The sequence below is a fragment of the Mauremys reevesii genome, linkage group 2 (assembly GCF_016161935.1).
Source record: "Mauremys reevesii isolate NIE-2019 linkage group 2, ASM1616193v1, whole genome shotgun sequence".
NCBI lineage: Eukaryota > Metazoa > Chordata > Testudines > Geoemydidae > Mauremys > Mauremys reevesii.
The window spans coordinates 161370274-161397369 of record NC_052624.1 but is presented as its reverse complement, the minus strand read 5'-3'; the positions used below and the strand labels follow the sequence as shown (position 1 = coordinate 161397369).

Below are 27096 nucleotides of genomic sequence, written 5' to 3'. Positions count from 1 at the left end.
AGGAGGGACATGGTCTTTCTCTATAGTTTGTACAGCACCAGTTAAGCTGATGCCCAAAGGAAATAATGAACTTTTGTATATCTTGGGGCATTGTGTGGGTAATTTTCTCCCCCTCATTCCTGGAACCATGATGAAGGTTCTCTTTGTAAATGGCACTGATCTGATCTGTTCCTGGCTCTCAAAAGGAGTCAAGAGAAAAGGGAATGTACCAAAAAGAGACGCCGTGGAGTCACTAACTGCTTTCTGATCAGGACCATGAATAATACTGATTGGATGAGAGCCAGGATGCGTTCTGCTGACTTCATCAGGCACTTCCTCCCCCTCATCTTTGGAAAAAACTAACCCAGCCCATCCTGACCTCATCACCACAGCCTACCACTGTGTATCTTTTCCTCTGGGTGAAAAAGTCCCACCCACCCTCCTGTAAAGTCTCCACCCCCTTGACTGGCATTTTAAGAAGGACACTGGAGCTATTTAGAGAGATCAGAGCTTAGACATATTCAAAGCACATCCAGGCTGCACTGAAAGGAAACCATCAGCAGAATACAGAAGAGAAGTGAAGGTATGTGTTAATCTGCACCTGTCTTTGCAGAGTCTTTCCCTTTCCCCCTATGACTTATTGCAACACTAAGAGTAGAGCAGGGGTAAATAAGGTCACACTTCTGATATTAATTATTACTTCTTAATTAATTAGCATGATGTACAGTGCTTCAGAATGTGGAATTTAACTTAGCTGTTTCTTTTCAGCCTCTGGGGAGAATTATGAAGCTGGGGATAGATGGTGCTTTCCAGTTCTCTCAGGAAAGCCTTGCTACCCCCCCAAGTCAGGGAAAAGTGGACCAGCTAAAGGACTGACAGCCTCTGGCACTGAACTGCACTTGGGTAGGAGCCCCCTGCACAGAGAAAAAGAAAAGAATAGTGTAAATAAAGAAGACAATAATAATATAAATAAATAGAACAGATTAACAAATCTTCCAAAAGCAACAAAAGACAAAATGCCAGCTGTGACATTATCATTTGCCCTATTTATGAGAGGGGCTGAGGTCAGACTGCACATTTTTCTTCAGGATTCCTGTCTAAGCAGGGATGACAGAGGGGCCTCCGTGGGCTCTATAGGCTTCTTCCTCTTCCCAAACACAACCAGAGCTACAGCAAATCTTCAGAACAATTCCCAAGGTAAATCAGACTTCACAGGTGTCAAGGGAATGGTGTATTTCAGAGACACTGAAGGGATAGGATATAAATATAAATGCCCTGGCTATGGAGGTGGCAGACAGGAAGAAATAATAAGAAACTAGGCACCACAATGCTCAGTACAGGATTGGGGCACTACAACTCCTCTCAGCAGGCAGTAAAGGGGAGAAAGGCACTAAGGCTCTTTCTCCCTGCAGACAGGAGGGGCAGTGAGGCCCGGACTTTATGCCCCTCTGATCAGCTAAATCAGCTTAGAGAAGTATCAGCACAAATGGCAAACAGCTACTGATTCCAAATCCAGAGTCAAGGCAATGGGTTCTAATGAGAAGAGCATGGAACTGGGAGTCAGGACTCCTGACTTTTAATCTCTATTCTGCCTCAGACTGTCGATGTGACCTTGGGTGAGTCACTTCACCTCCATGGATCTTGCTTTCCCCACCTTTAAATTGGGAGTAACATTTATTTACCTATTACTGAGGGGAGTTGTGATGCTTAATCATTAACGCTGAACATGTGACGTTCAAAGTATTCTTGTTTCTGAGGCATCTGGAGAGATGTAGCTATATCTGTAGAATGCAGAATCCTTTCGCTGTATTGATTCCAGAGTGGTAATGAGTTTTGTGCTACTAACACAACATGTGCATTAGGTGCAATAACTCCAGAACTGCTCCCCGGCTTTGTTTAGCACAAGGTTATCATGACATCATCAGGCAGGTGCACCAGGATCCAGGTATGTGGTTCTGGGGGGGTGGCAAAGCATCATGAGGCAGATAGACTAGTTACATGCTACCCAGCTCACTTGGTGTTATGCAGAGTTTTGTTCTTGGGATGGTGCTGCACTAAGGGCATGTCTGCACTACACTGTATCTGGGAGAGAGCAAGCCGCCCAGTCTGGATCCACAGATTCATGCTAGCCCATTAAAAATAGCTGTGTAGACACTACAGCTCAGGTTGGAGCTTGGAATCTGAAGCCTGGTGGTGGGGAGAAGAGGGTAGCTTGAGAGCCTGAGCTGCAACATCAAAGCTATTTTTAGAATGCCAGCATGAACCTGTTACCACAAGTCTGTGGATCCAGGCTGGGAGGCTTGCTTCCAGATGCAGTGTAGGCATCCCTAAAAGTGCAGCCCATTAACCTCTGCACTGACTCCTAATTGATCTCTACAAAAGGCAGCCTGGGGGTGTTTGCTCTAGTCAGACTGTAAATGCTTTGGGAAAGGGTCGGTCTCCTTAGGTGTTTGTGCAGACTGAGCACAGCAGGTCCTGGAGATCCTGGAGTGCACACCCTTTCTGGGCTTCACACCACTTAATACATTCCTTTAAAACCTCAATCCAAAACATTTTAAAAACACCCTATCGTAGCCAAATCTCCTCTTTCATCTCCCCCCATCCTATTTTCCCCTCCCTCCTCTTTGTTTCTCTTAACTTCAGACAAGAAACTAGTTAATTCAAAACAACACATTTCTCCATTTACCTAAATGCCCCAGGTCTGCACAAATCAAGCAGATTCTAATCCGTTTAGAGTTCCATAAGAATCTAGCCAGAGAGTAAATTTAAAGTGACAGCATCAATTAAAGTAAAGTATGACCTGGATTACCTTTAATGTATTTTATACAGAATGAAACTGTCAGCACAGTAAATCCAGCCCTTTCTATCTTATCACTGGATTAATTTACCAAGGGTCATGGTGGATTCTCCATCACCGGCAATTTTTAAATCACAAGTGGTTGTTTTTCTAAAAGATTTTCTCTAGGAATTATAGCCTGCTTTATATAAGGAGGTGAGACTAGATAGATGACCACAATGGCCCCTTCTGGCCTTGGAATCTATTTGCTGGTCACAGGGGCCGAAGCATTAAGGATCAAAGCAACAGGCATAACTAGGCCAGAGGCAGCTAGGCAAAAAAAGATTATTGCTAAAAGGTCTCTGCTTCTATCCATGTAAACATTCTCATATTTTCGGAAATCCATGTGCTTTCCTAGATAGGACTAATCATTCAGAACACTCTGACTGGGTAAGGCACAGCCGAGGCCAGGGATAAGACTAACAACATACATCGGGCAAACATCAGTTACCAGCCTTCCAAGCACACTGGACATCAGAACTGCCCTACAGCTACAGATAGGGGATCAGGGGCGGCTCTAGAGATCACGCTGCCCCAAGCAGCGCGGAGCGCTGCGCCGCCCTTCCCCGGTCCCGCGGCGGGTCCCCTCTTCCCGCGGCTCCGGTTGAGCTCCTGCCGACGTGCCTGCGGCAGGTCCACCGGAGCCCGGGATGAGCGGACCTGCCGCAGTCACGCCTGCGGGAGCTCAACCGGAGCCGCAGGAAGAGGGGACCCGCCGCAGTCTTGCCTGCGGCAGGTCCGCTCGTCCCGGGCTCCGGTGGACCTGCCGCAGGCATGCCGGCGGGAGCTCCACCGGAGCCAAATGCCGCCCCCCCGGGAAACGGCCGCCCCAAGCGCCTGCTTGGCGCGCTGGGGTCTAGAGCCGCCCCTGTAGGGGATTATGCACTCATTTCTGTGTATTGGAGAGGTGCTGGCTGGAAGGAATAGCAAGGGTTATTGGAACAAACAAATCAGATGACATCCATGAGATACAGGAAGCACTATCTGGTACAAAGAAAATTAAAGGATATGAGCTGCAGGTCAGCACTGCTAGAGTGTACAGTAGACTAACAAGCTAAGTGTAATTGGGACAGAATTTGTTTTATATTTAATTCTTCCTTTAAGTAGCTCTGGTGCTTTTTAAATGGAAGATTCTCCTCTCATACCAGTCTCCAAGATTTTAATACAAAACCTTTCTGGATATAAAAACATCTCTGATTCCTTCTTTTTCCTATCCAAGCTCCGGTTCCACCTGATTCCACATAGCCGGACTCCTGCTAGGTGACTACCCAGGTTAGCGCCAATACTTTGTTCTACTGCAGGAAATTCGGACTTTGCCACAACTGGCTTATTTCCAGGGAATCCTAAATTTTCTCAGAAGAAATGGCTCAGACACTTCCACAGACAGATACTTGCTGGAGGATTAGGTCAGAGATTCTTCCTGTCAGATGAATAAAGTCTCACTTCCCTTAATCAGGTTTAAGAACCTCCATTCTCATGTGCTGCTTTAAGAGGAGGAATTGCAGCCTCCCTCTGGCTGGCAAGAGTGACATTGGTCCTATGGTGCTAATTTACATCAAGTTATGGTTATACTGCAGCATCTGCAAGAATTCAAAGAAGTCATAGCATAGCTCTGATTTCAGGCAGCAGCCTGAGGACTTCTGCGTAATAAATTGGCACTAGATTTGATCAACAGTCTTGTGACTTTAGGGTAACAAAGACGAAGATGCTAGTTTGCTACAGCACTCCTGGGGACTTCAGAGGCTTATGTCAGATTCATGTCCATATTCCTGAGAATCATTGCCTGTTTGGAAAATGTTTCTGCACTTTAAAAAAAGGCCTGCTATACAGCAGGGACTCATTTGTAAAAGGCATTTTGTAAAGCCAGGGCCCTGAGAGTCTTTCTTGGGAGATTCTGTGAACATCAGGGACTTTACCACTGAAATGTGGAAATATATGTGCATCCTCAAAACTGTTTCTCCAGATTTGACATCTGGAGATTTTTTTAAAGTGCCTGTAACCCTCTCACATGCCCTCCTGAATCCCCCACTTTTTACAGACCTATCATGAGACATGGCAGCCTACATTCTGCTGTTACCACTGCTCCCTCTTATTCAGGGCCTGGAATAGTTCACTTGCGTCTTTCGCTTTTGCGTCAGTCAAACCCTATTTCTTAAAATAAGACTTCTTTTTATTTTCTCTCTCTGCTTTTGTTCCTGACCTGATGACTGACTAATCTGTCATCTTTGCATTCTGCTAGACATTTTCCAGCTGCCCTTACTGGCTTTATTTAAATAGCAGAGACTGAACACCAGATTTACGAAATATCAGTTCTTTCAAATACTTGGGCCAGCTTTCTGCTCACTCAAGGACGCCTGATGTAAACAGAGGAGACAGAAAAATGAGAAAAGGAGAGAGAGCAGATGAATGATATGGCAGAAATGTTTGTGACTGCAGAATAATCCTAGAATTTAGAAACTGATAAAAGATACGGAAACAAAATTGTCTTGCTGCTACTCCTATTTCCTGCTATCTACAGCAGTCAGTACACTCTTGGAGGAAGACAGAAGCAAAATCCCTTAATTTTATGATGCTCTTGTCACAATGTAAAGAGAATCTACTTACATGACAGTTGGACCAAAAAAAAAAAAATCAGTTTCTGCCTGCAGCACCAGTAACACTGGGGGTTCTGAAATCGCACATGCTGGGTACAGAGGGCCATCACTAGCAATCTCATGAGAAGTCTCCCCACTCTGGCAGTGTATCCTACCTTGTTCAATTGGAAAAAAAAAGTCTCCAGTATGATTTTAGGTGAGAATGACTTACTTGAAGGGAGCTGTGCAAGTATATGGCACTTTACTGACTGTCCCTCTACCTAGGAATTTACCATCTAACCCAGGCAAATATGATACCTGGAACCAGATATCCGATACTTAATTATAGGCTTGATCCAGGAAACACTTGGTGAAATTTGCTGGCCTGTGTTATGCAGGCTCAGAAGGACCTTAACATCTGTGGCTCAGAAATGTGGAAAAACAAAGTGTTGGAGTGCCCTTTAGTGCTATTTTGCTCCCAGAGTGGAGTCCCTATGAACTGTATACTAATTCTAATCTACCTTCCTCAGTAACCTAACCTCTGCTGTACCACATGCCCTTAACATTAGTATAGAGCCCCTTTATTATCCCAGTGTGACTCCTAGTTAGACAGTCAGGTTTATTACAAGTTCTTGAATTCAGTAACATTTCTGAAAAAGATGATGAACTTCCCCCTGTCGTTGTTAAACTCATGCTCTCAAGGTCAGGATTTGCAGAAGATTGCTTATATACCCTCCTTTCCCTAATCTTTTATTATTGCTACGAGGTCACTGAGCTAACTGAAGAAAAAGGAAGCCTTTGCAGGGAATGGTCACAGAGATTAAAGTAGTGCTATGAGACCAGAGCAAAGCTGCACTGCCCCTGTGGGGAACACACCTCCTCAAAGAGCCCCTCAATGCCTATGCCCCTTATTCCAGGGTGTTCTACTTGTGCTAGGATTAGAACTATGCCTGGCTCCATACAGGGGCAGTCTGGACTGGAGAATTTTATATATAAAAATGCTTTAATCTGCTCAGGACTGAAGTTGTATGATAAAAGCTTTTCGCCAGGTACTCAATGAGGCTCTCTCCTCTCTAACAACTTCCCCAAACCACAAAGTAATTCTCTACTGCTATAGTGAAGAAAACTGCCTGTCTCTTGCCTTTGTTTGTGAACAGACTGGGGGAGGGGATACTGGAGTGGAGAGAATGAGATGGCAGAGGCGCCACTGCAGAGCTGAGCTATAGAGATCAGAGCTCATGTTGCTGCCATTAAGTCCATCACCAAAGGAGGCTGAAAATGCTGCTCGGTAAAGGGGCAGGGAACACACAAGACTACTGAACTCCTCAGAGCCTGGATTGTCCCACTGTAATCAGTAGTGATCAGGGCAGCTCCAAGCAGCCAGGTAAGAAAGAGGACAGGGGAAGGAGAGAAGGAAAGTAATGTATTCATTGGAAGAGATGGATGCAGGCAGAGATCTAAGTCCATTCTTCCTCTCAATAACGTCAGATGAGCTAATAAACTGTGCAGGAACATATTGTTCCCCAAGGTTACTGTTGTGGGGGACAGAAGATGTAAAGATTTCTCATAAGGGCTGGAATAGAGCTTTGTCTGAAGTGACAGCTGCTGAGGTAGATTAAAGAGAATGAGAAATGAGAAACTGTTGTGACTACAGGGAAGTGAGTCAAGGAAAAAAATGCATGCTTGAATAAGTGAGATGGAGTGCCAGACCACAAGCTAGCATCCCAGCCAACTAACCTACTTTCAACTGCCTGCAAGAGGGGCAGGATGATAGTGGAAATAAAGTCCAGACCATACAGGGCGTGGAGGTTAAAATACTGAAAAACAGATCTAGTGCTTTAAATTGATTAGTGCTGTCCACACCCCTGTCAGACACCCCATTGGCCCTTCAGCCTTTTCCCTCACCCAGTGCTAACCAATCCATCAGCAGGCAGCATTATCCTTTGACAGCATGTGTGTGTAGGGGGGTAAGGATGGGAGTCGTCAGGGTTCTGATTCTATGCAAAAAAATTACTAATTCCATCTGCAAACCCTCTCACACAGACTTGTGATCTAGACTGGAACCAGGAAGTTCTTGCTCAGCACAGGTGTCTCTTGGGCCCCCGAGAGCTGACACCCCAACCTAGACACTCCTACTCTTTCAGACACCTTGTTTTGGCTTCTCTTGAGACACTGTAGTCTGTTTTATTAGACAAATATGGGAGTCACCATTTCTTTTGTGCGAGTCTAGAGTTCTCGGCTGCCACTCAGCACCCTTGGAATCCCACAGCCTGCGGAGAAGTGAACTGGTCTTGTCTCTTGCCAATGTCATCCCAAGTAGTGCCAGATAGGCACTGCTTAGTGCCAGAGCCTAGGAACGTGGTTTCTGCCATTTACCTATGGGAGGTGGCAGTGCTTTAAAGTGGTCTGAAAAAAGCAGGGGGTCTATCATAACCTGGGAGCAGCAACTTTGGTAACAATGAAGTGCAGCCTTCAATGACGCAGCTCAACTTTTATTTTATTATTTTCCCCACTCCTAGGTCTGCAACCCCTCCCTCCCCCGCCCCTTGCCACTTTAAGCAGTGGGAGGTGGGTCTGGTTCCAGACTGTCAGGAGCCCTTCCAAGTTACACCAAGGCTCCCAGGCTCTCAAATTGCAAAGCCAACTCAGGGATTTAGCCACTCCCTGCAAGCCTCCTTCCCTTTGGAAATCACTGGGAGCTGTGTGGGTAAAAGCCCTTGTTTGCTTTGACAATATCAGCCTCTGCTCACACTGGAGGCTCCTTGCTCACCTTTTCTGTTTGTTGTTTTAGACTCTGAGATTTGAAGAAAACACAGAGGATGGAAGGGAAACTCCTGTGTCTCTACCTGCTGATGGCAGCAATCACCACTCTGCAGTGCCAAGTAAGAGGTCAACATGCCAGTGCCACTCTGGGAGATCCCTGGAGGGTCCTGGCACCCCTTGGCACCCTAGCCCTGGCCTGGCAGCACTCTCATCTCTTCTTGCCGGAGCCTCTATTGGTCTCTGCTGGTCAGGAGAAGGGGCAGAGTTACACAGTTATAGAAGTCAGAGACAGAAAAGCCGTAAGAGGGTCCCAAAGTTCAGCCCCGGGTCCAGGCTGCGATCATTCCCTGTAGTGAATTATCCAGGGCAGTTTTTAATTGTATCAAGCAATGCACCTTCCGTCGCTCTATTTGGGTGACTGTCCACAGCCAGATACCCCTGACTGTTAGAAAAGGCTCCATCATGGTCAGCCTTTGCTTGATTTCCCCACATCAGTCTTACTTACACCATCCTATCATCCTCAATTACACTTGACCCTTTGAATTTATGCAGAAGGTTCCCATATCCCCTAGCCTCAGACATTGTGTGGCCTCAAAACCGTAGATCCAGACGAATTCTAACTTTCTTAGTTCTTAATCTTTCCTCATTAGCAAGCCACTCCGCCCTCCAGTCATTTGTGCTGCTTTGTGTTACTTGGGAACAGATTAAAGAGATGTTCTTTGTGAAAGTATTTCTATTTCATATACCTGAATGGCTCCACTTGATTTTCCCTCTACCTCTGGGCCTGGGGAAGGGCTGTTGCCTAAATTCTCATGTCTGGCATTTACACAGAAATAGTGCATGGTGGTTAGCACATGTAAATTGTGTGCAACTGGAAGGATCCTTAATGCGCAACCCCAGGAACATGAGCCAATTTGTGCTTGGTCCCTGCTATCCTGGACTATTATAGGTGTGTCTAAGGCACTCCCCCCCAATACCAGGAATGCCACATTGGGGAGGGTGGGAGCGTGTCTCAGAGCTCTCCAGGTTTGCAGGGCCTGGGAAAGGAGTCCAGATTTTGAGAGCACTTGGTAAATGAATCTCTAAGACAGCAGCCACTCAGGCTTCCTCTTTCTCTGCTTGCAGGAGTTCCTTGTGCGCCTCAAACGGGGAGCCAGATCTCAAGGTAAGGAGGAGAGAGGAAACCCATTTCACTTGGGCTAAGCAGATGTGCCCAAGGCAAAGCAGGCTGGTGCTGAGGAAGTGAAACCAGGGCCAGGCTCATGCTCCAACTATGCCCATTCTCATAGGCTGTACTGACAGAAATTTGGCCATGGAAGATATGGAGAACATACCCAGCATGCTGTAATCTCTTATACAATTCAAAAGACAAGGAAGATCATTCCCCTCTCCTACACGCACAAAAAGAAGCTGGTTGAGCACAGAATTCTACATCCAACAGCACAGCAGGGAGAGGGACAAAGCAGCTCTGGCCTGGGAAGGGAAGAGAGCTCTGTTAACAGAGGGGACCATTCTGCTGTCCAGGGAAGGGAGTGGAGCAGAGCCTCTATGGTCAGACAGCCCCATTTGCCTTTTCCTAAGGAGGGTTTCCTGTCTCCATTTGCAGCCACTTGCACTGACCGTTCATCCAGACAGATTTACCAGCAGAGAGAGACCTGGCTACGATTCGCAGGAGGCAGAGTAGAATATTGTGTGTGTGAGAACGGTTGGAGTCGTTGCCACAGCGTGCCTGTCAGAAGTGAGTATAAAGCAGGAGCTGGGAAGGGAAAGGAGAGCGTCTGCATTTCCAGCATTCAGCCCTGTTAGACAGAAGGGGGAACTCTGCTCTGGAGGGAATGATGATTGAGCACATATAATCTGGGGTTTTCATGGATGCACTAGGATGTGCCTACTCATTGAAGCAGGAGTAAGAGTGTAGGCTGGGCCAGAGGGGTAAGTGGAGATAAAAGCCAAAGCATGTGCCACGGTGAGTGGGGAAGATGGAGGAAAGGGGTGGAGGTGAGTACAAGCTGACCAGCGGCAGGAAACAAGGTATGTCTGGCAACATGCCAGAGAGAAAGAGGCAGTAAGGAGGCCGACAGGAGGGGTCACAGATCATAGTTTATGGCCAAAAGGGATCAACAGATCATCTAGTCTGACCTCCTAGCAACACCACCCAGCACCCGCAGTTAGAGCAAAAATTATACAGCCCACAAGAGAATACACTACTGTGTGCCACAGGGAGAGAATAGGAGGGATAAAAATTCACCAATGTCTCAGGCCCCTGCAGTGGCAGAGAAATGATTAAGTGAGATACACCCAAATAATCCTGGCAAGTGACCTGGGCCCACAGAGGAAAGCGAAAAAACCCAAGCTTTCTGCCAAACTGACTTGGGAAAATTCCTTCCCAGCCCCACATATGGGGTCAGTGATACCCAGATCATGTGCGCAGGAACCAGCCAGTCAAGCACCAGATACAGAGGTGCCACCTCAGAGCCCTGAATCACTCTGCCCAATGTCCCTTTTCTAGCTGTGGCCAGGCCTGATGCTTCAGAGGAAGGGAATTTAAAAAAAACAACAAAAAAAACCCCACAACATGGTGGGGGGGAGTCCCTTTCTGACACCTGCCAGTTGCCAGCTGAAACTCAGAGGCATGAGCTTTTAGGAACGTAAGACAAACTGGAAATGAACGCTCAGACTGCTGAGTCTTGCCCCTACCATCACAAGCGACTCCATCATACCATCACTCATAAATTTGTCCAACCCTCAGTTAAAACTAAGTTGTTTGCCCCGATAACTCCTACTGGGAACAGTCTTTTTTCCAGCCCAAATTTGTTCATGGCCAGTTTATATCCATTTGTTTGTGCCCCCACATTGTCCTTTAGTTTAAATAGCTCTTCATCCTCCCTGGTAATTACCCCCTTTTTGATGTTTTTATACAGAGTAATCCGAGCCCCTCTCAGCCTTCTTTTTGCTAGACTAAGCAAGCCAAGTCCTTCGCATCTCCTTTCCTAAGACAGGCCCTCTGTTCCCCTGATCATCCTAGTAGCTCTTCTCTGCATCATGGGTGACCAGCATTGTACCCAGTATTCCAAATGAGGTCTTACAAGGATACCTTGTACAATGGCAATAGATCTTCTCTATCTCTACTGGAAATGACTTGTCTGATACATCCTAGGATTGAATTTGCCTTTTTCACAGCTGCACCACACTGGTAGATCATAGTCATCCTGTGAGGGATCCCCAAAACCAGGTCTCACTCCTCATCTGTCACTTCCAAATGATGAGCTCCCAACTTGTAGCTGAAAATCTTCTTATTAGACCCTTGTACTTTGTACGGTTGAATTTCATTCTATTTCTGTCACTCCAGTCTTCGAGATCATTCAGATCTTCCTGTATAATATTCCAGTCCTCCTCAAGATGCCTCCCAACTCTATATCAGCAGCAAATTTCATTAGCACATGCCCAAGTTTTGTGCCAAGGTCATTAATAAAAATATTGAATAAGATTAGTCTCAAGACCAATCCCTGAGGAACTCATCTGGTAACTTCCTCCAGTCCGATAACTCACCTTTCAGCACAACCCACTGCCTTCTCCCCTTTAGCCAGTTCCTTATCCACCTTACAATGCTTGTACTGATCCCCATCTTCCCTGATTTAACTAACAGTTTCCCATACGGTACCATGTCAAATGATTTACTGAAGTCCAGGTATATTAAATTTACCGCACTTCCCTTATTTAAAAAATCAGTTATTTTCTCAAAGAAGGAAATCAGGTTAGTCTGGCACAACCTATCTTTGGTAAACCCGTGTTGCATTACATCGCCTTTACCATTACATCCATGCATTTAATTATTCTTTCCTTCACAATTTATTCTAAAGCCTTGCATACTACTGAGATCAGACTAACAGGTCTGTAATTACCCAATCACTTCCCCCTCCCCGCACCTTTCTTAAATATAGGCATGATGTTAAGTATTCTCCATTATATGGTATTAGCCCCAAAGAGAAAGATTTATTCAAAATCCTTGCTACTCAACTAGCAGTCTCATGTGCCAGTTCTTTCCATATTTGGAATGGAAATTACCTGCCCCCCCCCCCATTTGAGCACATTAACATCTTTAAGTTTTCCTTCCACCTCAGATGTGGTAATTTTCATTTCTAGACACTCATTTCCAACAGGTGTACTGCATTTATTCACATGTTCCATATTATCATCCTTATTTAAAACTAAAGCAAAGTATTCATTTAATTTTTGGGCCATACCAGTTTCTCAGATGGGGAGATATTCATGGCTGCCTGAGGATGTGAAATCTAATGAGGTTTCCTGGCTTGTGTTTGACAGGATGTGCTGACAAGAAATGCTACAATGGGGGTCAGTGCAAGCAGGCATTATACTCCCCTCTGCACTTCATCTGCCAGTGCCGTCGAGGCTTCTCTGGGAAGCACTGTGAGATAGGTGAGTGCATGTGCAGTAAGTACAGCTACATATGGCTGGGGGAATGGGGAAGGGTTTGGCTACCCAGAGCTGTGGGAAGAGCTACCCAGGGGTTGCTGCAGTGTAACAGGCCCTGAGCTATGCTGTCTCTATTTATTTCAGAGCTAATATTACAGGAGATCTTAGGCTGCATCTGGGGGAAGGATACCTGTGCTGTGGCCTGACCATAGATAAATACTTTCTAGCCTCAGGGCTAAAGACCCTCTGCTACATGTGGGGTCTGGATTGTTGAGGCATTTATGCTGGGCTAGTGACTGTAGTACCTAGGGTCCCTCCATAAGGGAACAGCTCTCAGAAGCTCACGGGAGGGAAGCAGAGTCCATGTGGGACCAGTTTGAAGCTACCATTTTGCTTCCCTGTTGCTTAGATACCGAAGTCACATGTTACAAAGACTTGGGAGTAACATACAGGGGGACATGGAGTGTGACGGAGAGTGGGAGCGAGTGCTTAAACTGGAATATCAGTGCCTTGGCTCAGAAAAAGTACAATGGGCGGAGAGCAGATGCTGTTCAACTGGGACTTGGCAATCACAACTACTGCAGGTGAGAGGCAGGGGAAAGGAACTGCCATTGTAGTGATGGGGTATACAATGTGTGGTGCTGTGTGTATGTGCAGCGGGGAGGATCACAGTGCTATGTATAGCATGGGGTGCAGGAAGACTGTATGCAGTGTAAGGGACCTGTCACAGGGTGACTGGCCCCTTTAAGAGAAAGCAGGGTCCAGTGCACCTGACTGGTTAGCTGCCTCCCAACTGGGTTTAAGAAAAGGCATCTAGGCCTATAAAGGGGCAGGTGAGAGTTGCCTGAGAATAGAAGGGAGACAGATGGAGCAGCAGAGAGTTGCCTGAGGAGAAGAGATGAAGCAGAGCAGTAATTGTGAGTTGCCAGCAATAAGTGCTGAGGTAAGCTGTTGGGAGGACTAACTATTGCTTGGGAACCCTGCCAAGTTGCAGGAAGTTTTGTGAAGAAACCCCTAGGAATGAGAAGAACCAGCTTAGTCAGTGTAAGTTGGGCTCAGAAGCAAGAGGCTGCGGCTGGTCCACAGGAGCAGGGGTAGGACTCACTGGTGATGAAGTGTGAGGAAGTATAACACTGTGGGGAGGCCCTCTCATGGGTGACCTGACTTGGGGGCTACTGGAGAACTCTGATGGGACAGAAGTGGGTCTTGGAACTCTCAGGGTGGTGGCTTGGAGAGGGGCCCCGAAGCAGGCTCACAATGAACTGGAACAGAGTGGCTAATGGTTCTTGGGTGGGTGACCTGGGCATGGTGACCTTGGCATGTGACTGAAGAGCTGCTGTAACCTTGTTTTGCTTTAGGGTTTTGGAAGGAACTGTGCTTAGCATAAGGGGTCTGTGGACTGTGGCACTTCATGTGAATAAAAGAGTTTGAATTTGGTACTGAAAAAGACAATCATTCTTTGCATGAGCAGATGAAAGGGAAACTAAGGAAGGTCACACCTGATCTGCTGAGGTTGCCCATGACAGGGTTTCCCTGTAACAGTACCATGACAAAGTGGGGACTGTATGTGGAAAGGGGCCAGGAAGCTACTTCCTTCCTGGGCCCTACATTCTGGCTCTCCCACAGGGGATTTCACTCTGCTTCAAGCTGCATATCTAATCACCCCCTTCGTTCCTTTCTCGCACCCTTGCCTCTGTACCTGAAACCCCATTCCTGAGCCAGTCTACCTAGCCGCAACCTGCCTCTCCAAACCCTCCTTAAATAACCCAATCCCTAGTGCTCTCTGCTTCAGCATTGCACACATGCAAGCTACAAACAACAGTCCTGCCTTCCATGTAACAATCAACATTCCTCAAGTTACTCAGACTGCAAGGGCTGGACTGTGCATTGGTATGGAGTTGTATACACTATGTTACCATCTCTCTCAGGAACCCAGATGAGGACTCCAAACCCTGGTGCCATGTCTACAAAGGGGGGCAGTATACCTGGGAATACTGCAGCACACCTGCTTGCTTTAAAGGTATGTGCAGGGGCAGAGGGGATACCTGCTGTGGAGACTAGATTTTTTTTTAAGGGTTCCCTGGGCCCACAGACATTTCCATAGGCTGCAGAATTGAGCACTTTAAACTACATTTAAGCATCTAACCTTTCTGGCTGAAAAAGCACAGATTTCAGCAGTCTTACTGATGTAGTGGTGATTATTAGCTGATGCACTATATAAACAGCTGAGGTGGTGATGCTGAGAACAGTTAGCAGCTGGTACTAATCAGTTAATCTGCAGATTTCTTGTTGCAGGAGAGAAGGACTGTTTTTCTGGGAAGGGCATAGAGTACCGGGGCAGCCACAGCACTACCAGCTCCGGTGCCACCTGTCTGAGATGGGACTCCAAAATCATTGCCAACAAATTCTACACAGCTTGGCGGGTCAATGCCCAACAGCTGGGTCTCGGGAGCCACAATTTCTGCCGGTAGGTAGGGAGTTAATTCACAATTTTTAAAAGGAACCTCCCTTGCCCCATTCACCCAAAGGTGCAGCTCTGACCTGTCACGTGAATTAGGACGTAAGGGATACACAGTACTGCAGGGAATATGCAGCCTGGCCATAGAGTGATTATGTGATGTCACTCCATGGATGCAGTTTTCTGCAGATACTACTAGGCACAGCTCTGGTATCCTCCAGTGAAAGCTCACAAGGTGGCCTTGTCCCTAAGTTACACTCGAAGGATACAGTTTTTGGAAAACAATGCTTTTCTCCATTGTCCCCTCCCCCACCAGGCTCTTTACAGGTCCAATGGGAGTGTGAGCAGCTGAAACATCTGCCCACTTTTTGTGTTCCAGAAACCCTGACAATGACTCCAGGCCATGGTGCCACGTGCTGGAGGCGGGCCAGACAAAGTGGGAATACTGCGACGTGCCTGTCTGCTGTAAGAGACATCCCCACACTTGCTCTCCCCGTCTTCTCTTCCTTTGAATCCCCACTGCTCTGCTTCTTGCCACTGTCACACACAAGCTCCTTTCAGTAAATAGGAGCTGGATTACAGCTGTGGCAGAGCAGCAGGGGAGTCTGTGGCTCCACACAGGTGTCTCTTCCAGACTTGCAAGGAAGGCAGCAGAATGGGGGGCACAGGCAGGGCTTCCTTGCTCTCTTTCCTGCCCATGTGCCAGGTTTCCAGGGGGTAAGAGAAACCAGGTCATCAAGAGCATTGTGTTCAGTGCTGCTTCAGCAGATGCTAAGCACATGGAGGCTTTTTAGCACATGAGAGAGGGGAGAGCAGAATAAGGGCCACAGCCTATTTCTGTGTTTGTCATCCACAGCCACGTGTGGCCTACGGCAGCACAAAGTGGCCCAGTTCCGAATTAAAGGCGGCCTCTATGCAGACATCACCTCCCACCCGTGGCAGGCTGCCATTTTTGCCAGGTATCGGCGAGTGACTGGGGAGCATTTCCTGTGTGGAGGAATCCTGATCAACTCCTGCTGGGTCCTGTCAGCTGCCCATTGTTTCCAGGAGAGGTGAGAGAAGAATCCAGTTAGCACCTCTGACACAGGGACTAGCGATACTGGGTCCCCCTATTGCAGTAGTGAGAGAAAGAGATCCCAGTGCCCTGACTACTGAGACACTGAGCCACGGTGGCAGCTGCTGCATGCAGAGGGAGTCCGAGTAACTGTGCCCTTCGGAACCTCTTACTCTCTACATTACTTTCCCAGCTATGGAATAAGATCCTCCTCCCCGCCACCACCCTTGGAGATGTAGGACAGCTGAAATAGATACAAAGGTTCCCTCATCACCTCCCTCACTGCTGCAGTTAGGAAGGCACTCTCCTGCAGCAGTAGCACAGTGAAGGAAGGTGAGGCTATGGTCTCTGGGTAGGCCTACTGTACTTAAGAACTATAGTGTAGGAATAGTGGGGTTTAACCTTCGCAACTGACTGACAAGGTCATTCTCTGTGAGTTAACCCTGCATCTGCTTAGGAATGGGAGAGATGTTGCAGTGACTGATTTCTACGGAAAATTAACTACAGTCATGGAGACCCCTATCCCACTGTGCATGGCTCCATCGAGACCCCATCTGGAACCCTGCACGCTACTCTAGTTACTGAGTTTAAGAAAAGACTAGCTTTTTTTTTTTTCTGAGAGACAATACAAAAGGAAGCATCTGGAGTTATCAGAAGTCCTACATTAAAGAGATGATCAAGGTGAACATGGCCAGCATCAAAAAAGGAGATTGAGAGGCAAACAAGCTGTGGGACATAAGATACCTCAAGGAGACTAAGAATAAATCTGTTATACAGGGCAATGAGAATAGAACCTGGAGCAGCATGAGACATGACAGGGTGGGGGGAGAGAAGGGGAGAGCAGATGAGCTTTTCCACTGTATGCAATAGTCGGTGCTATGAGGGAGATGAGGATGCCCTGAATATAAATCCAGACTGACTGGGTATGTAAGGAGTAACAATTCTACATGAGCTCCTGCTGGGCAGCTGACACCTTCAAAGGATGGGTCTCTGGAGTTGAAGCTGGGAGACGCTCAAAACTCTTTCATGTCCAGGTTTAGTGTCGACCGTCTAAAGATTGTACTGGGTAGGACCTATCGAATGATCCCTGAGGAGAACGAGCAGCAATTCCAAGTGGAGAAATACATCCTGCATAGCAAATTTGACCCAGAAACTTATGACAACGATATTGGTAAGAACTTTCCTAGCCACGCGTTCAGAAACAGCACCACCAGCCAAAGCCTGTTCTTATACATTTTCTTTTCAGTTCTGTTACAGCTGAAGTCTGAGTCAGAAGAGTGTGCTATTGAAACGGACGCTGTCCGCACTGTCTGCCTCCCAGAGCCAGGACTTCGGCTGCCTGAATGGACGGAATGTGAGATCTCTGGCTACGGCAAGCATGAGGAATGTAAGGAGATGATGTACCCTAAGAAAGGGATTCTTCCACAGGGCTCCTGTCCCTCACCTTCATATTTAAAAAGAACTAAGTGGTCCCTGGAATCACTACTACTGGAGTTAGCATTACAGTGACTGTACACCTCAGTTCTGCCCGGACTTATACCCGTTGCACCCTAGTGAGCTCTGCTCACGTGGGCTACAACCATCCCTTGTCTGAAACCTACAGACAGTTGGAAATATCTTGGGAGGTGCAAGACTCCAGCACAACAAATGAGATAGGTGGAACGTGGCAGCCTTACCTCTGCATTTCATCTTCTCCTCAATTAATATGTAGAAAGATTCTCTCACTCTCATTCAGCCGGAAATAATTCTCCTGTCAAGGATTATTGCACAGTTGCAGATAGCACCACTATATTCTAGTAAGGCACGCTATCTGTATGATGCGGAGTAAGAGAACAGGAACAAGAGAAATAGCAAGAAGAACAGATGTTTTGAAGCCAACTAAACCACACCTAGATTATTTCTAGTTGGCTTTAAGTGTTTATCTATCTAGATATGCAAATAGCTGTCTGATGAAAATAAGTCTTCTTACGGCCATCTTCTTCCTCTCTCCCCAGGCTCCTTCCTATTGCCTGTTATCCCTACTCTTGCATCTTTTCTCTTAATAAATTGCATGTCCTTCAAAGTAAGGGCTGACTGTTTATGCAGGATCCAGCATAGTGGAGCCCAGATTCTGACTGGGGCCTCTCCCTGCTGCTGTAGTTATGTCTCCAAGTGTATATCAGCATACTTTTAAGACAAACAGATGGTTAAGTGACAAAGTGTTAAAGGAAGCTAATCCTTGAAAAGCATCCTTTGGTGAAACCTCATTTGAAATCAAGTTTTATGTTTCTGAAAAATCACTTGACAGATAACTATTCACCCAAGTTTCAGCCCAATAAAGCTTAAAATGGCCAAGATATTAACCTCCCAAAACAAAAGCTTTGTCCCTTCTGAGTTCAGTAGAGCCATAATGCATTCCTATCTAGTTACAGAGTTACATAGGCTCAAGTCTGCATGTACACAGATAGGACATCTGGTTTCCATTAAAGCAATGGAAATCCCCTAAACCCATAACCTCTTTCAGAGAGCTCACAATACGCTCCCCAACCTCTTTCGCCCCATCCCCACTCCCTAACTTTACATAATTAACAAACCATTTTACCAAACAAAAGCTTTGGCTGAAATGGAAGGCTTTTAGTCGATGCAATTTAGGACACTACAGCCAGCTGAGAGAAGCCATATCTTGTCCCACCTAGGTCCGAAGCAGTTTCCCAGTGCCAAAACAAAACCGATGGATTTTAAAAGTGACTCAAGTAGATAAGAGTTGAGATTTTTCTGTACCTACCTTAGAAACTTTGCTCTCCCTGATGATAGTTCTGGAATGGGGAGAGGGAAGGAGACTTGCAAAACCCCAGAGGTATCTGGGGACAGGTGGGGTAGTGCTCCAGAAATAGAAACTGTGTGGGCTCTGCCCCTGCATAAACTCATGTGTGTGGGGTGGTGACAGCAGGACCCACAGGGACTGGAGCAGCTGACAGGGAGTGGGATCTGGAGGGATTGGAATGGGCCTGGGAGCAGATATGTGAACCCCCAGGATCCTCCTTCCAGCCAGAAACCAGCTGTTGCCCCGCTCCACCTCACTAAGTCTCAGTACCTCCCGAGTCCCCTTCCTATCCCTTCACCTATCCATTTACAAGGAACTTCTGCTTCCCCCCTCCAACCAAATACATCCATTTCTCTTGCAGTTTCTCCTTTCTACTCAGAACGGCTGAAGGAAGGTCATGTCAGACTGTTTCCAGCTAGTCGCTGCACATCTCAGCACCTGAACAAGACAGTCACTGAAAACATGCTGTGTGCAGGGGACACCCGGCAACTGGATGATGCCTGCAAGGTAAACCTATCTCTGTCCCTACCTGTTCCCTCTAGCTTCCTTCAGAAAATAGTTGCTAACAAAGCACTATGCTCCAATAAATCAGAGCAAATGCAGCCCTGCATCAGCCTAGGGTGGGCTCTGGAGCAAGACTGGCCTTTGCTGATGCTGCAAGCTTCGCAGCAGCTAGGAAAAGAGGCCACATTTAACCAAAATAAACTTAGGACAATGGGCATTGAAAACCCAAACTGCAGGAAATGTTACCAATAGCTGGGCAGGAAACCCCACCTGGTGCAGGGTTTCCTGTAACTTTCCTTTACAGAAACAGAACATGAGGTGCTCATCAGGGGGGTCTGCCCAACAGAAATGGGAATGGACTAACAGGCAAAGGGGAGAGTAGCATCAGAATTGGGGGGCACAAATAGTTAAAGTTCCTGAAGCAAAGCCCCACATATCAGCATCCGTAATTTCCTAATGAGTATGTTCTCTACATACCACAGCAGTATACAGTGTCACCAGTTTACAGTTTGGGGAGAGGGGAACCTGACCAAGATTCTTCTAGGATTATTGTACTTTAAAGATTCCTCATGTGAGTTTGACTCTGATTTTTAAAGGGATGATGCTGGGAAGTGTTTTAGGATCTCACTTTTTCCTTGGTATAGCAGAAGGGGTGTAGGATGCTATCCTACTAAACACAGATCGTAATTTTTCAGAGGGGCTTTCACCGACTGTACTTGAAACATGGCACCTTTGAAGATCAGGCCTTATACAAAGCCTAAGCTTGGCAGTGCAGAGGAAGTATCTATGGGGAATCTAATATGGGAAGGCTTAGCATCCAGTCAGCAAGTCAAGAAAGCAAATGAACCTCTTACTAACCTGCTTTCTCCTTGTAGGGTGACTCCGGAGGGCCTCTGGTCTGTATGAAGGATAATCGTATGCATCTGATTGGGATCATCAGCTGGGGAATAGGCTGTGGACGGAAAGACACACCAGGCATCTATACAAATGTGACTCGTTACCTTGACTGGATTCAGGACAACATGAAACCCTGAAGGAGGAAAATGAACCACTCAAGGCCTTGCAGTCATGCTCCCATCCCTTCCTTACAGGAGGTACGAAGGATGCTGACAGGAGCTGCTGTTTACACAGATGCCTTATGATCACTCACCTGTAGGGTGCAGGTGTGCAGCAGAGTGGAGGGAGGGGCATACACTTTTTTAGGTACTTTCTCTCTCTTTAGAGAGTATTAGAAGTCATGGGTTTTCTGTTTGCGCACCAGGTCATATAGGCACAATAAAAAGTAAGTTCTACCCCCACAAGGACTGACAGCAGAGTCTATGCATCCCACAGCAGTAGTGAGAGTGTATAGAAGGCAAAAAGGGCACAAGTCTAAACTCTGGAAGCCATCTTCTCTCTCTCTCTCTTTTAGAGGAAAAGGTTATGACACTTGCAATATACTCCAAAGTATGTATAGAGAAACATGACTGTAACTGCACTGTAGAGCTTGGACCATGTCCCATTTCCATCTCAGGGTATGGGCTGCTGCTTAAATCCACTCCCACCTCCATATTTTCTTAAAATAAAAATACTGAGATTATTTGGCACTAGCCTCACCTCCCCAAGGTGCCCTTGAAAATCGAGAGGGGGCAGACACAGTGAAAGAAGATCATAGTTTAGGATGCAAAGAGAGAAACCAAGTTTGGTGATCTCAGGTGAAGCATACACTGATGAAGGTGAACATACACTGAAAAGCATAGGATAAGAGCATGTTCTACCACTACCCTGGTTCCATGCAGTGGGATTCCTAGAATAAGTGAGCACTTTGCCTGATCTCAGTTCACTCGTAGGCACAAACATATTGCTCAGGCATCCACTTGCTCAGAACAATCTTCTAATGTGACACTTATCTCCTGCAGCATTTTTAAAGATTATTTTTATACTATGCAGATATTTAAACTTTCCTGTATTTGTCGGTTTTGTTTTTTTTGTATGACAGTATAATTCCTACCACTATACTGACTTTCTGGCAAGCCTAGGCTTATCTCTAAGAATATTAAACTATATTGGCCTTCTGAATTTAGGTTTGTTTTCATTGACAGACTTTATATTAATAATGACTTTGGAGGTAATAAAGACTGATTTACATTGCAAAAAAGGGCAAACATCATTCTGGGATGTATTAACAGGAGTGCAATATGTAAGGCACAGGAAGTAATTGTACCACTCTAATTTCACATCTTTGTTAACATGTGATGCCCAACATGTGATGCCCAGTACTCCAGCTGTGGCCTCAGTGCTGATTAGAGTCCAGAGGAGAGCCAATAAAAATGCTAAGAGTTTTAATAAACATGACCTGTGAAGAAAGGTTGAAAGAACTGGGTTTATCAAATATGTAAAGAAGATGGTAATTGATTGTTCACAAAGGGGTCAGACAAGAAGGAATTGGCTTGTTTGTAGCAAGGGAGCTGTAGATTAGATATTAGGAAAAACTCTTACTATAAGGATAGTTAAGCACTAGAACAGGTTACCAAAGAGGTTGTGGAATCCCCCTCTTTGGAGGTTTAAGAACAGGTTACACCAACACCTGTCAGGGATGGTATAAGGTTTACTTAATCTCAGAGGCAGGATTAAGTAAACCTATATCATGAGAGCCCTTCTATTCCCCCGGAATCAATTGGCTTCCAGGTCCTGTGGATCCTCCCCCCTTAGGCTGAGGGGAGATCCTTTAGCAGTGGGCAGGCTCTGCCCACCCACTGCCTGGATCCCAATAGGATGAGAGCCCTTCTAGACCCATTTCTCTATGACTTTGATATGGCTGCCAATCTGAGAGAGATTCCTCATGAGATTAAGGGTTTATTTTCATTGCAGCAGCTGGTTTGAGTTAGTACAAAACTGATGAGTTGCTAAACCCAGGGTTGTGAGTTCAATCCTTGAGGGGGCCATTTAGGGATTTGGGGCAAAAATCTGTCTGGGGATTGGTCCTGCTTTGAGCAGGGGGTTGGACTAAATGACCTCCTGAGGTCCCTTCCAAATCTGATATTCTATGATTCATTATAATGCATCTGTACTTCATTACTAGCTCCAGCAGCACTCAAGCTTCATCCTATCCCACCAGATGGGCCAGCTAGCTTGAGTTTAAAGTACCATTTAGTTTGAGCTAGAGCTTAGGGCATTAGGGACAAAATGCAAGTTATACTATGAGCTAACAATGCAATGAATATAAGCTCTGTCCTGGCCCCATTTGCTTTGGTAACTTGAACTGTTTGAGATTGGCTCTGGTATGAGCAGCAAAGCAAAATACATGGGTTGCTCAGCTCAACTGCTTCATAGCAGTGCTAGAGTCCAAAATGTATGAATAAACACAGGACAAGGGATACACTTGACTAATGGGTTTAAGTTGCAGCAAGGGAGATTCAGGTTAGACATTAGGTAATTTCTTCCAGTGCTTAATTATCCTACAGTCAGAAAGTTTTTCCTAAAGAGGTTGTATAATCTCCATCACTGGAGGTTTTTAAGAACAGGTTAGACAAACACCTGTCAGGGATGGCCTAGATAATGCTTAACCTTGCCTCAGTACAGGGGACTAGACTAGATGACCTATCAAGATTCCTTCCACTCCTGCATTTTGAGGAGTAGCTGATAATACACCAGCTACTCTTCCATTTGCTTTCCTTCTGACAGACAGCTGAACACTTAGACAAGAAAAAGGTCAAATAAGTAATGATGGAGCTGTCAGCAGGAAAAAAATGTAAGCCTTTTGTATGTCACCCTTGATGCCTGGAATAGCCTCCCTGCCCTATATACTCAAGATTGTCACTGAAGACCCTCCTAAAAATTCAAATTTTTTACCCCTCCTCTTTCACTCCCAAATGTCACTCTGACATTTAAGCCATTACAACACAGAAACCTGTAATCTAAACCATCCACAATGCATTATGTGTCACACTTACCTCTTGCACATACATAATTTGTCTACAGCTTTTCTTATTGTACTACTCGGTTCTGCTACCCTTACTCACATTGATTAGTATCACACTCCTCAAGCAATTCCACAGAAATCAATGGGATTGCTCTCAGAGTAAAACACCACTCAGCACAAGCAACGCTGGCAGGGTCAAGCTCTTGGCTCATAAGCCCTTCAGGGCACAGACTTTTCTTATCACTGTCAAGAGCTATATACACATATGGCATTTGCCTCTCACTAGTATTGTGTCCTGCTACTCAGTACTCACTGGTGTGGCAAGCCCTCTACAGTAATGTCTGGGTGTTTCTAGTCATGTTTCACCTGGATGGGCTCCCAGTCCCACTGACTGCAGGATGCATAGGGACGAGAAATAGGATTCAGTATAGAGTGAACATAAGAACGGACATACTGGGTCAGACCAAAGGTCCATCAAGCCCAATATCCTGTCCTCTGACAGTGGCCAATGGCAGGTGCCCCACAGGGAATGAACAGACAGGTTATCATCAAGTGATCCATGCCCTGTCACCCAATCCCAGCTTCTGTCAAACAGAGGCTAGGGACGCCATTGGTGCCCATCCTGGCTAATAGCCGTTGATGGACCTATCTTCCATGAATCTATCTAGCTCCCTTTTGAACCCCGTTATAGGACTGACCTTCACAACACCCTCTGGCAAGGAGTTCCAGAGGCTGACAGTGCATTGCGTGAAAAAAATACTTTCTTGTGTTTGTTTTAAACCTGCTACCTATTAATTTAATTTGGTGGCCCCTTATTCTTGTATTATGAGGAGTGAATAACACTTCCTTATTTACTTGTTCTATACCGCTCATGATTTTATAGACCTCTATCATATCCCCCCTTAGTCGCCTCTTTCCAAGCTGAAAAGTCCCAGTCTTATTAATCTCTCCTCATACAGAAGCCGTTCTATATCCCTAATCATTTTTGTTGCCCTTTTCTGAACCTTTTCCAATTCCAATATATCTTTTTTGAGATGGAGCGACCACATCTGCACACAGTATTCAAGGTGTGAGTGTACCATTAATTTATATAGAGGCAATATTTGTGAGTGGCCTTTGTTGTACCTGTGCTTAATGCCAGAACTGTTTAGGGCAGCTCCTTTTCCAGAAACAGGGTTGTTTGACTTTTCCCTGGGTCAAGGAGTTCTCAATGAAATTTGCTGGCACAGTTTAGTAAGAGTTACTACTGAGAAGGTATAATAGCACCCAGTAGCCATTAAGCCTGTGCTGAACACATGTGCCTGAGTCACAGATTTTGATTTTAGATCTTTATGCATCCAAATTCCTAAGATACACACAACTTTCCTCTCCTCACAGAGAGGCTTACTCTGGATCATCAAGTAATACAGTATTATTATTTGAAAAATAATAGTTTCAGGGCAAACAAAAGGAGGAATTTGGCTGCATCCCACTGGGGCTGCCCGGGCATGTTCAAACAGGAATCATTTTAAATTTAATTAACCAGAGCTATTTGGCCTCCTAGTTTGAAGATGAAAAGTGACAAGACAGCAGCCTCTCTCAGACTGGGTAATGGAAACCAGAGACTGTAGAGACAATGCCTCAGTGCAGAGGTTGCTGACTCAGCAGCAGAGCAGGCTTGAGCACCAGGGTTGTTTGCAAAGTCCTGGTCAGGTTCCAGTGCATTTTTAGCAAGGTTCTCAGCCTGCAGTGGTGAAAATATGGAAGATTTTAGAGATTTAATTGAAACAAAACAGCAGAGTTTATCAAAGAGAGATACTTTAACAGACTTACTACAAAAAAAGAGAAGTGTTCTGTTCCCAAGAGGATTAGCAGGGCTCTGGAGTGAAGTTTTCTTTCCTTGGATGCGGGGGTGCAAGTTTATAGATCTCTGTAACAAAATCTGCTAACGGTAAGGAAGACAAACATTCCTTCCCAGACATCAAAGCTGAGTCCTGATCCACAACAGCAGTAGCTTGTAAGAAGCCTGTTTTATTGGTCAGAAAGTATCTTTTAAGTTAACATTTCCTTCAATTGTCATCTGATGTGATGGCACACAGGCTTCCCCTGCACCAGACCTTTGGTTTATAGCACAACCTACCATTTAAATGTTGAAGAGGTTGAGATAATTTCAAATTATATCCAGATAGGAACATCTCTTGACAGGAAACAGCATAGGCTAAACCCTGGTACCATATACCAAGACAGTCTATAAAACTTAAACCATTATTTATTTGCATTATAGCAATGCATAGATGCCTCAACCAAGATCAGGGTCTCATTGAGCTAAGTGCGGTACATTCACATAGAGACAGTTTATGATCCAAATAGATGAGAGACAAGGGTAGGACAAAGTAAGTATTATCCCTGTTTTACAGAAGTATAAACTGAGACAGAGATATTAAGTGATTTGCTCAAGGCCAGATAGAGAGTCTGTGGCAGAGCTGGGGACTAATCTCAGCTCTCCCAGGACTGCCTAACCCACAAGGCCAGCTTTCCTTATTTGGTCAAGGTGAGTACATTAGAAAACATTTCTGTTGGTTAGTGATATACCACAGCTTTGAAAAAAACTCTGGTGATCCACCACCATGCTCTTCCACCAAAGACAGAGGCCTATGGAACAGATGGCATTCTGAGATTAGAATATTCAGAAAGGCCCATCCCTTCCACTCTGGCCTTGGGTGAAGTGAATTCCCTGTAGAAAGCAACCGTGTCTTTCCAGCCACCTGCTTGTAAACAGGCCCCTGTAGGGAAAGTCATCCAGAGTAAACCCCTCAAACTAACCTCAATGTAAGTTAGCCCCATTCCCACAGTATAAGTACCCCTACAGTCCCCTCTGCAATGCACAGGATATTTATGAACAAGTTCATGCTTTCTCCACAGTTATCTAGTTGCCTTTTATAAATATTACTCTTAGAGAAGAGGAGACAGCTCCATTTCCATCTTCCCCTAAAATCATCACCAAACCTGCTGAGCCTCAGTTTTCTTAGCATGTGCAAGTCCATCAGCCTCCACCAGATGCAAAAACATACTACACCATTCCAGTGCAAGACATGAGCATGTATAGGACAGTGACTTTGGTCCCATGTATAGAACAGTGACTTTGGTCCCATGTTCTATTCCCGGGGTCCCCAACATGGCGCCCGCCAGGACATGTATGTGCGCCCGTGTACTGGCCGGCGGACGAGCAGCCGCCGAAATGCCACTGACAAGCAGCGTCATCCAGAGGCGTCACCGCCGAAAATCGGCAGCATTTAGCAGCAACACCTCTGAATGATGCCGCCCCTATTGATGTTGCTGCTTCTAGGCAGCATTTCGGCAGATGCACGTCCACCGGCCACGGTCTGCGGTGGCTCGTTGTCTGGCACCTGCCAGACGAAAAAGATTGGGGACCACTGTTCTATTCAGTAAAAAATTAGTTCATTATTTGAGTTAGGACACCACCTACTTGGCACAGGAAAGAAATACAATGGAACACCACAGAGATGCAAATCACAGAAAGCAGGTGGAAGCCTCAGATAAAGGGTTTGGCATCATACGCATTTCCAACTCTAACTCTACGTTTGACAAGCTACTCACTGGAGGATTACCTGAGATAGCCGAGGGGCAGAGGCAACGCTGTAAGTTTCACTAAGGCAGCCAGCTTTGGCAACCATCTCTATGTTGACAACTCACATCCACGCCTGGCCTGGAAAGATAATGGAGTGGCTGATATGAGACTCGATTAATACAGAATTAAAAGAGGGCAATATATAATTAATGCCAACCAACAT

General features: G+C 45.9%; 1 protein-coding gene across 2 annotated transcripts; it reads left to right on the top strand.

Annotated features, from left to right (window-relative positions):
- The first annotated feature begins 428 nt into the window (after positions 1 to 428).
- Positions 429 to 21462, top strand: PLAT (plasminogen activator, tissue type). Of its 2 annotated transcripts, XM_039522457.1 has the most exons (14): positions 429 to 562; positions 8180 to 8270; positions 9277 to 9316; positions 9758 to 9889; positions 12475 to 12588; positions 12995 to 13169; positions 14514 to 14605; positions 14881 to 15052; positions 15423 to 15508; positions 15900 to 16095; positions 17132 to 17268; positions 17344 to 17484; positions 19262 to 19407; positions 20280 to 21462. In XM_039522457.1, exons 2-14 carry the CDS (start codon positions 8208 to 8210, stop codon positions 20436 to 20438), a joined length of 1653 nt encoding a protein of 550 aa, XP_039378391.1. In that variant the 5' UTR covers positions 429 to 562; positions 8180 to 8207; the 3' UTR covers positions 20439 to 21462. The 2 variants fall into 2 exon arrangements, with proteins under 2 accessions (XP_039378391.1, XP_039378392.1); XM_039522458.1 differs by lacking the exon at positions 9758 to 9889.
- Positions 21463 to 27096: the final 5634 nt, after the last annotated feature.

Bases quoted from the DNA above. Each gene is read 5' to 3' on its own strand.
- PLAT (XM_039522457.1), top strand. From the start codon at position 8,208: ATGGAAGGGAAACTCCTGTGTCTCTACCTGCTGATGGCAGCAATCACC. The intron at 8,271-9,276 runs GTAAGAGGTCAA...CTCTGCTTGCAG, and splicing joins TCACCACTCTGCAGTGCCAA to GAGTTCCTTGTGCGCCTCAA. The intron at 16,096-17,131 runs GTGAGAGAAGAA...TTTCATGTCCAG, and splicing joins GCCCATTGTTTCCAGGAGAG to GTTTAGTGTCGACCGTCTAA.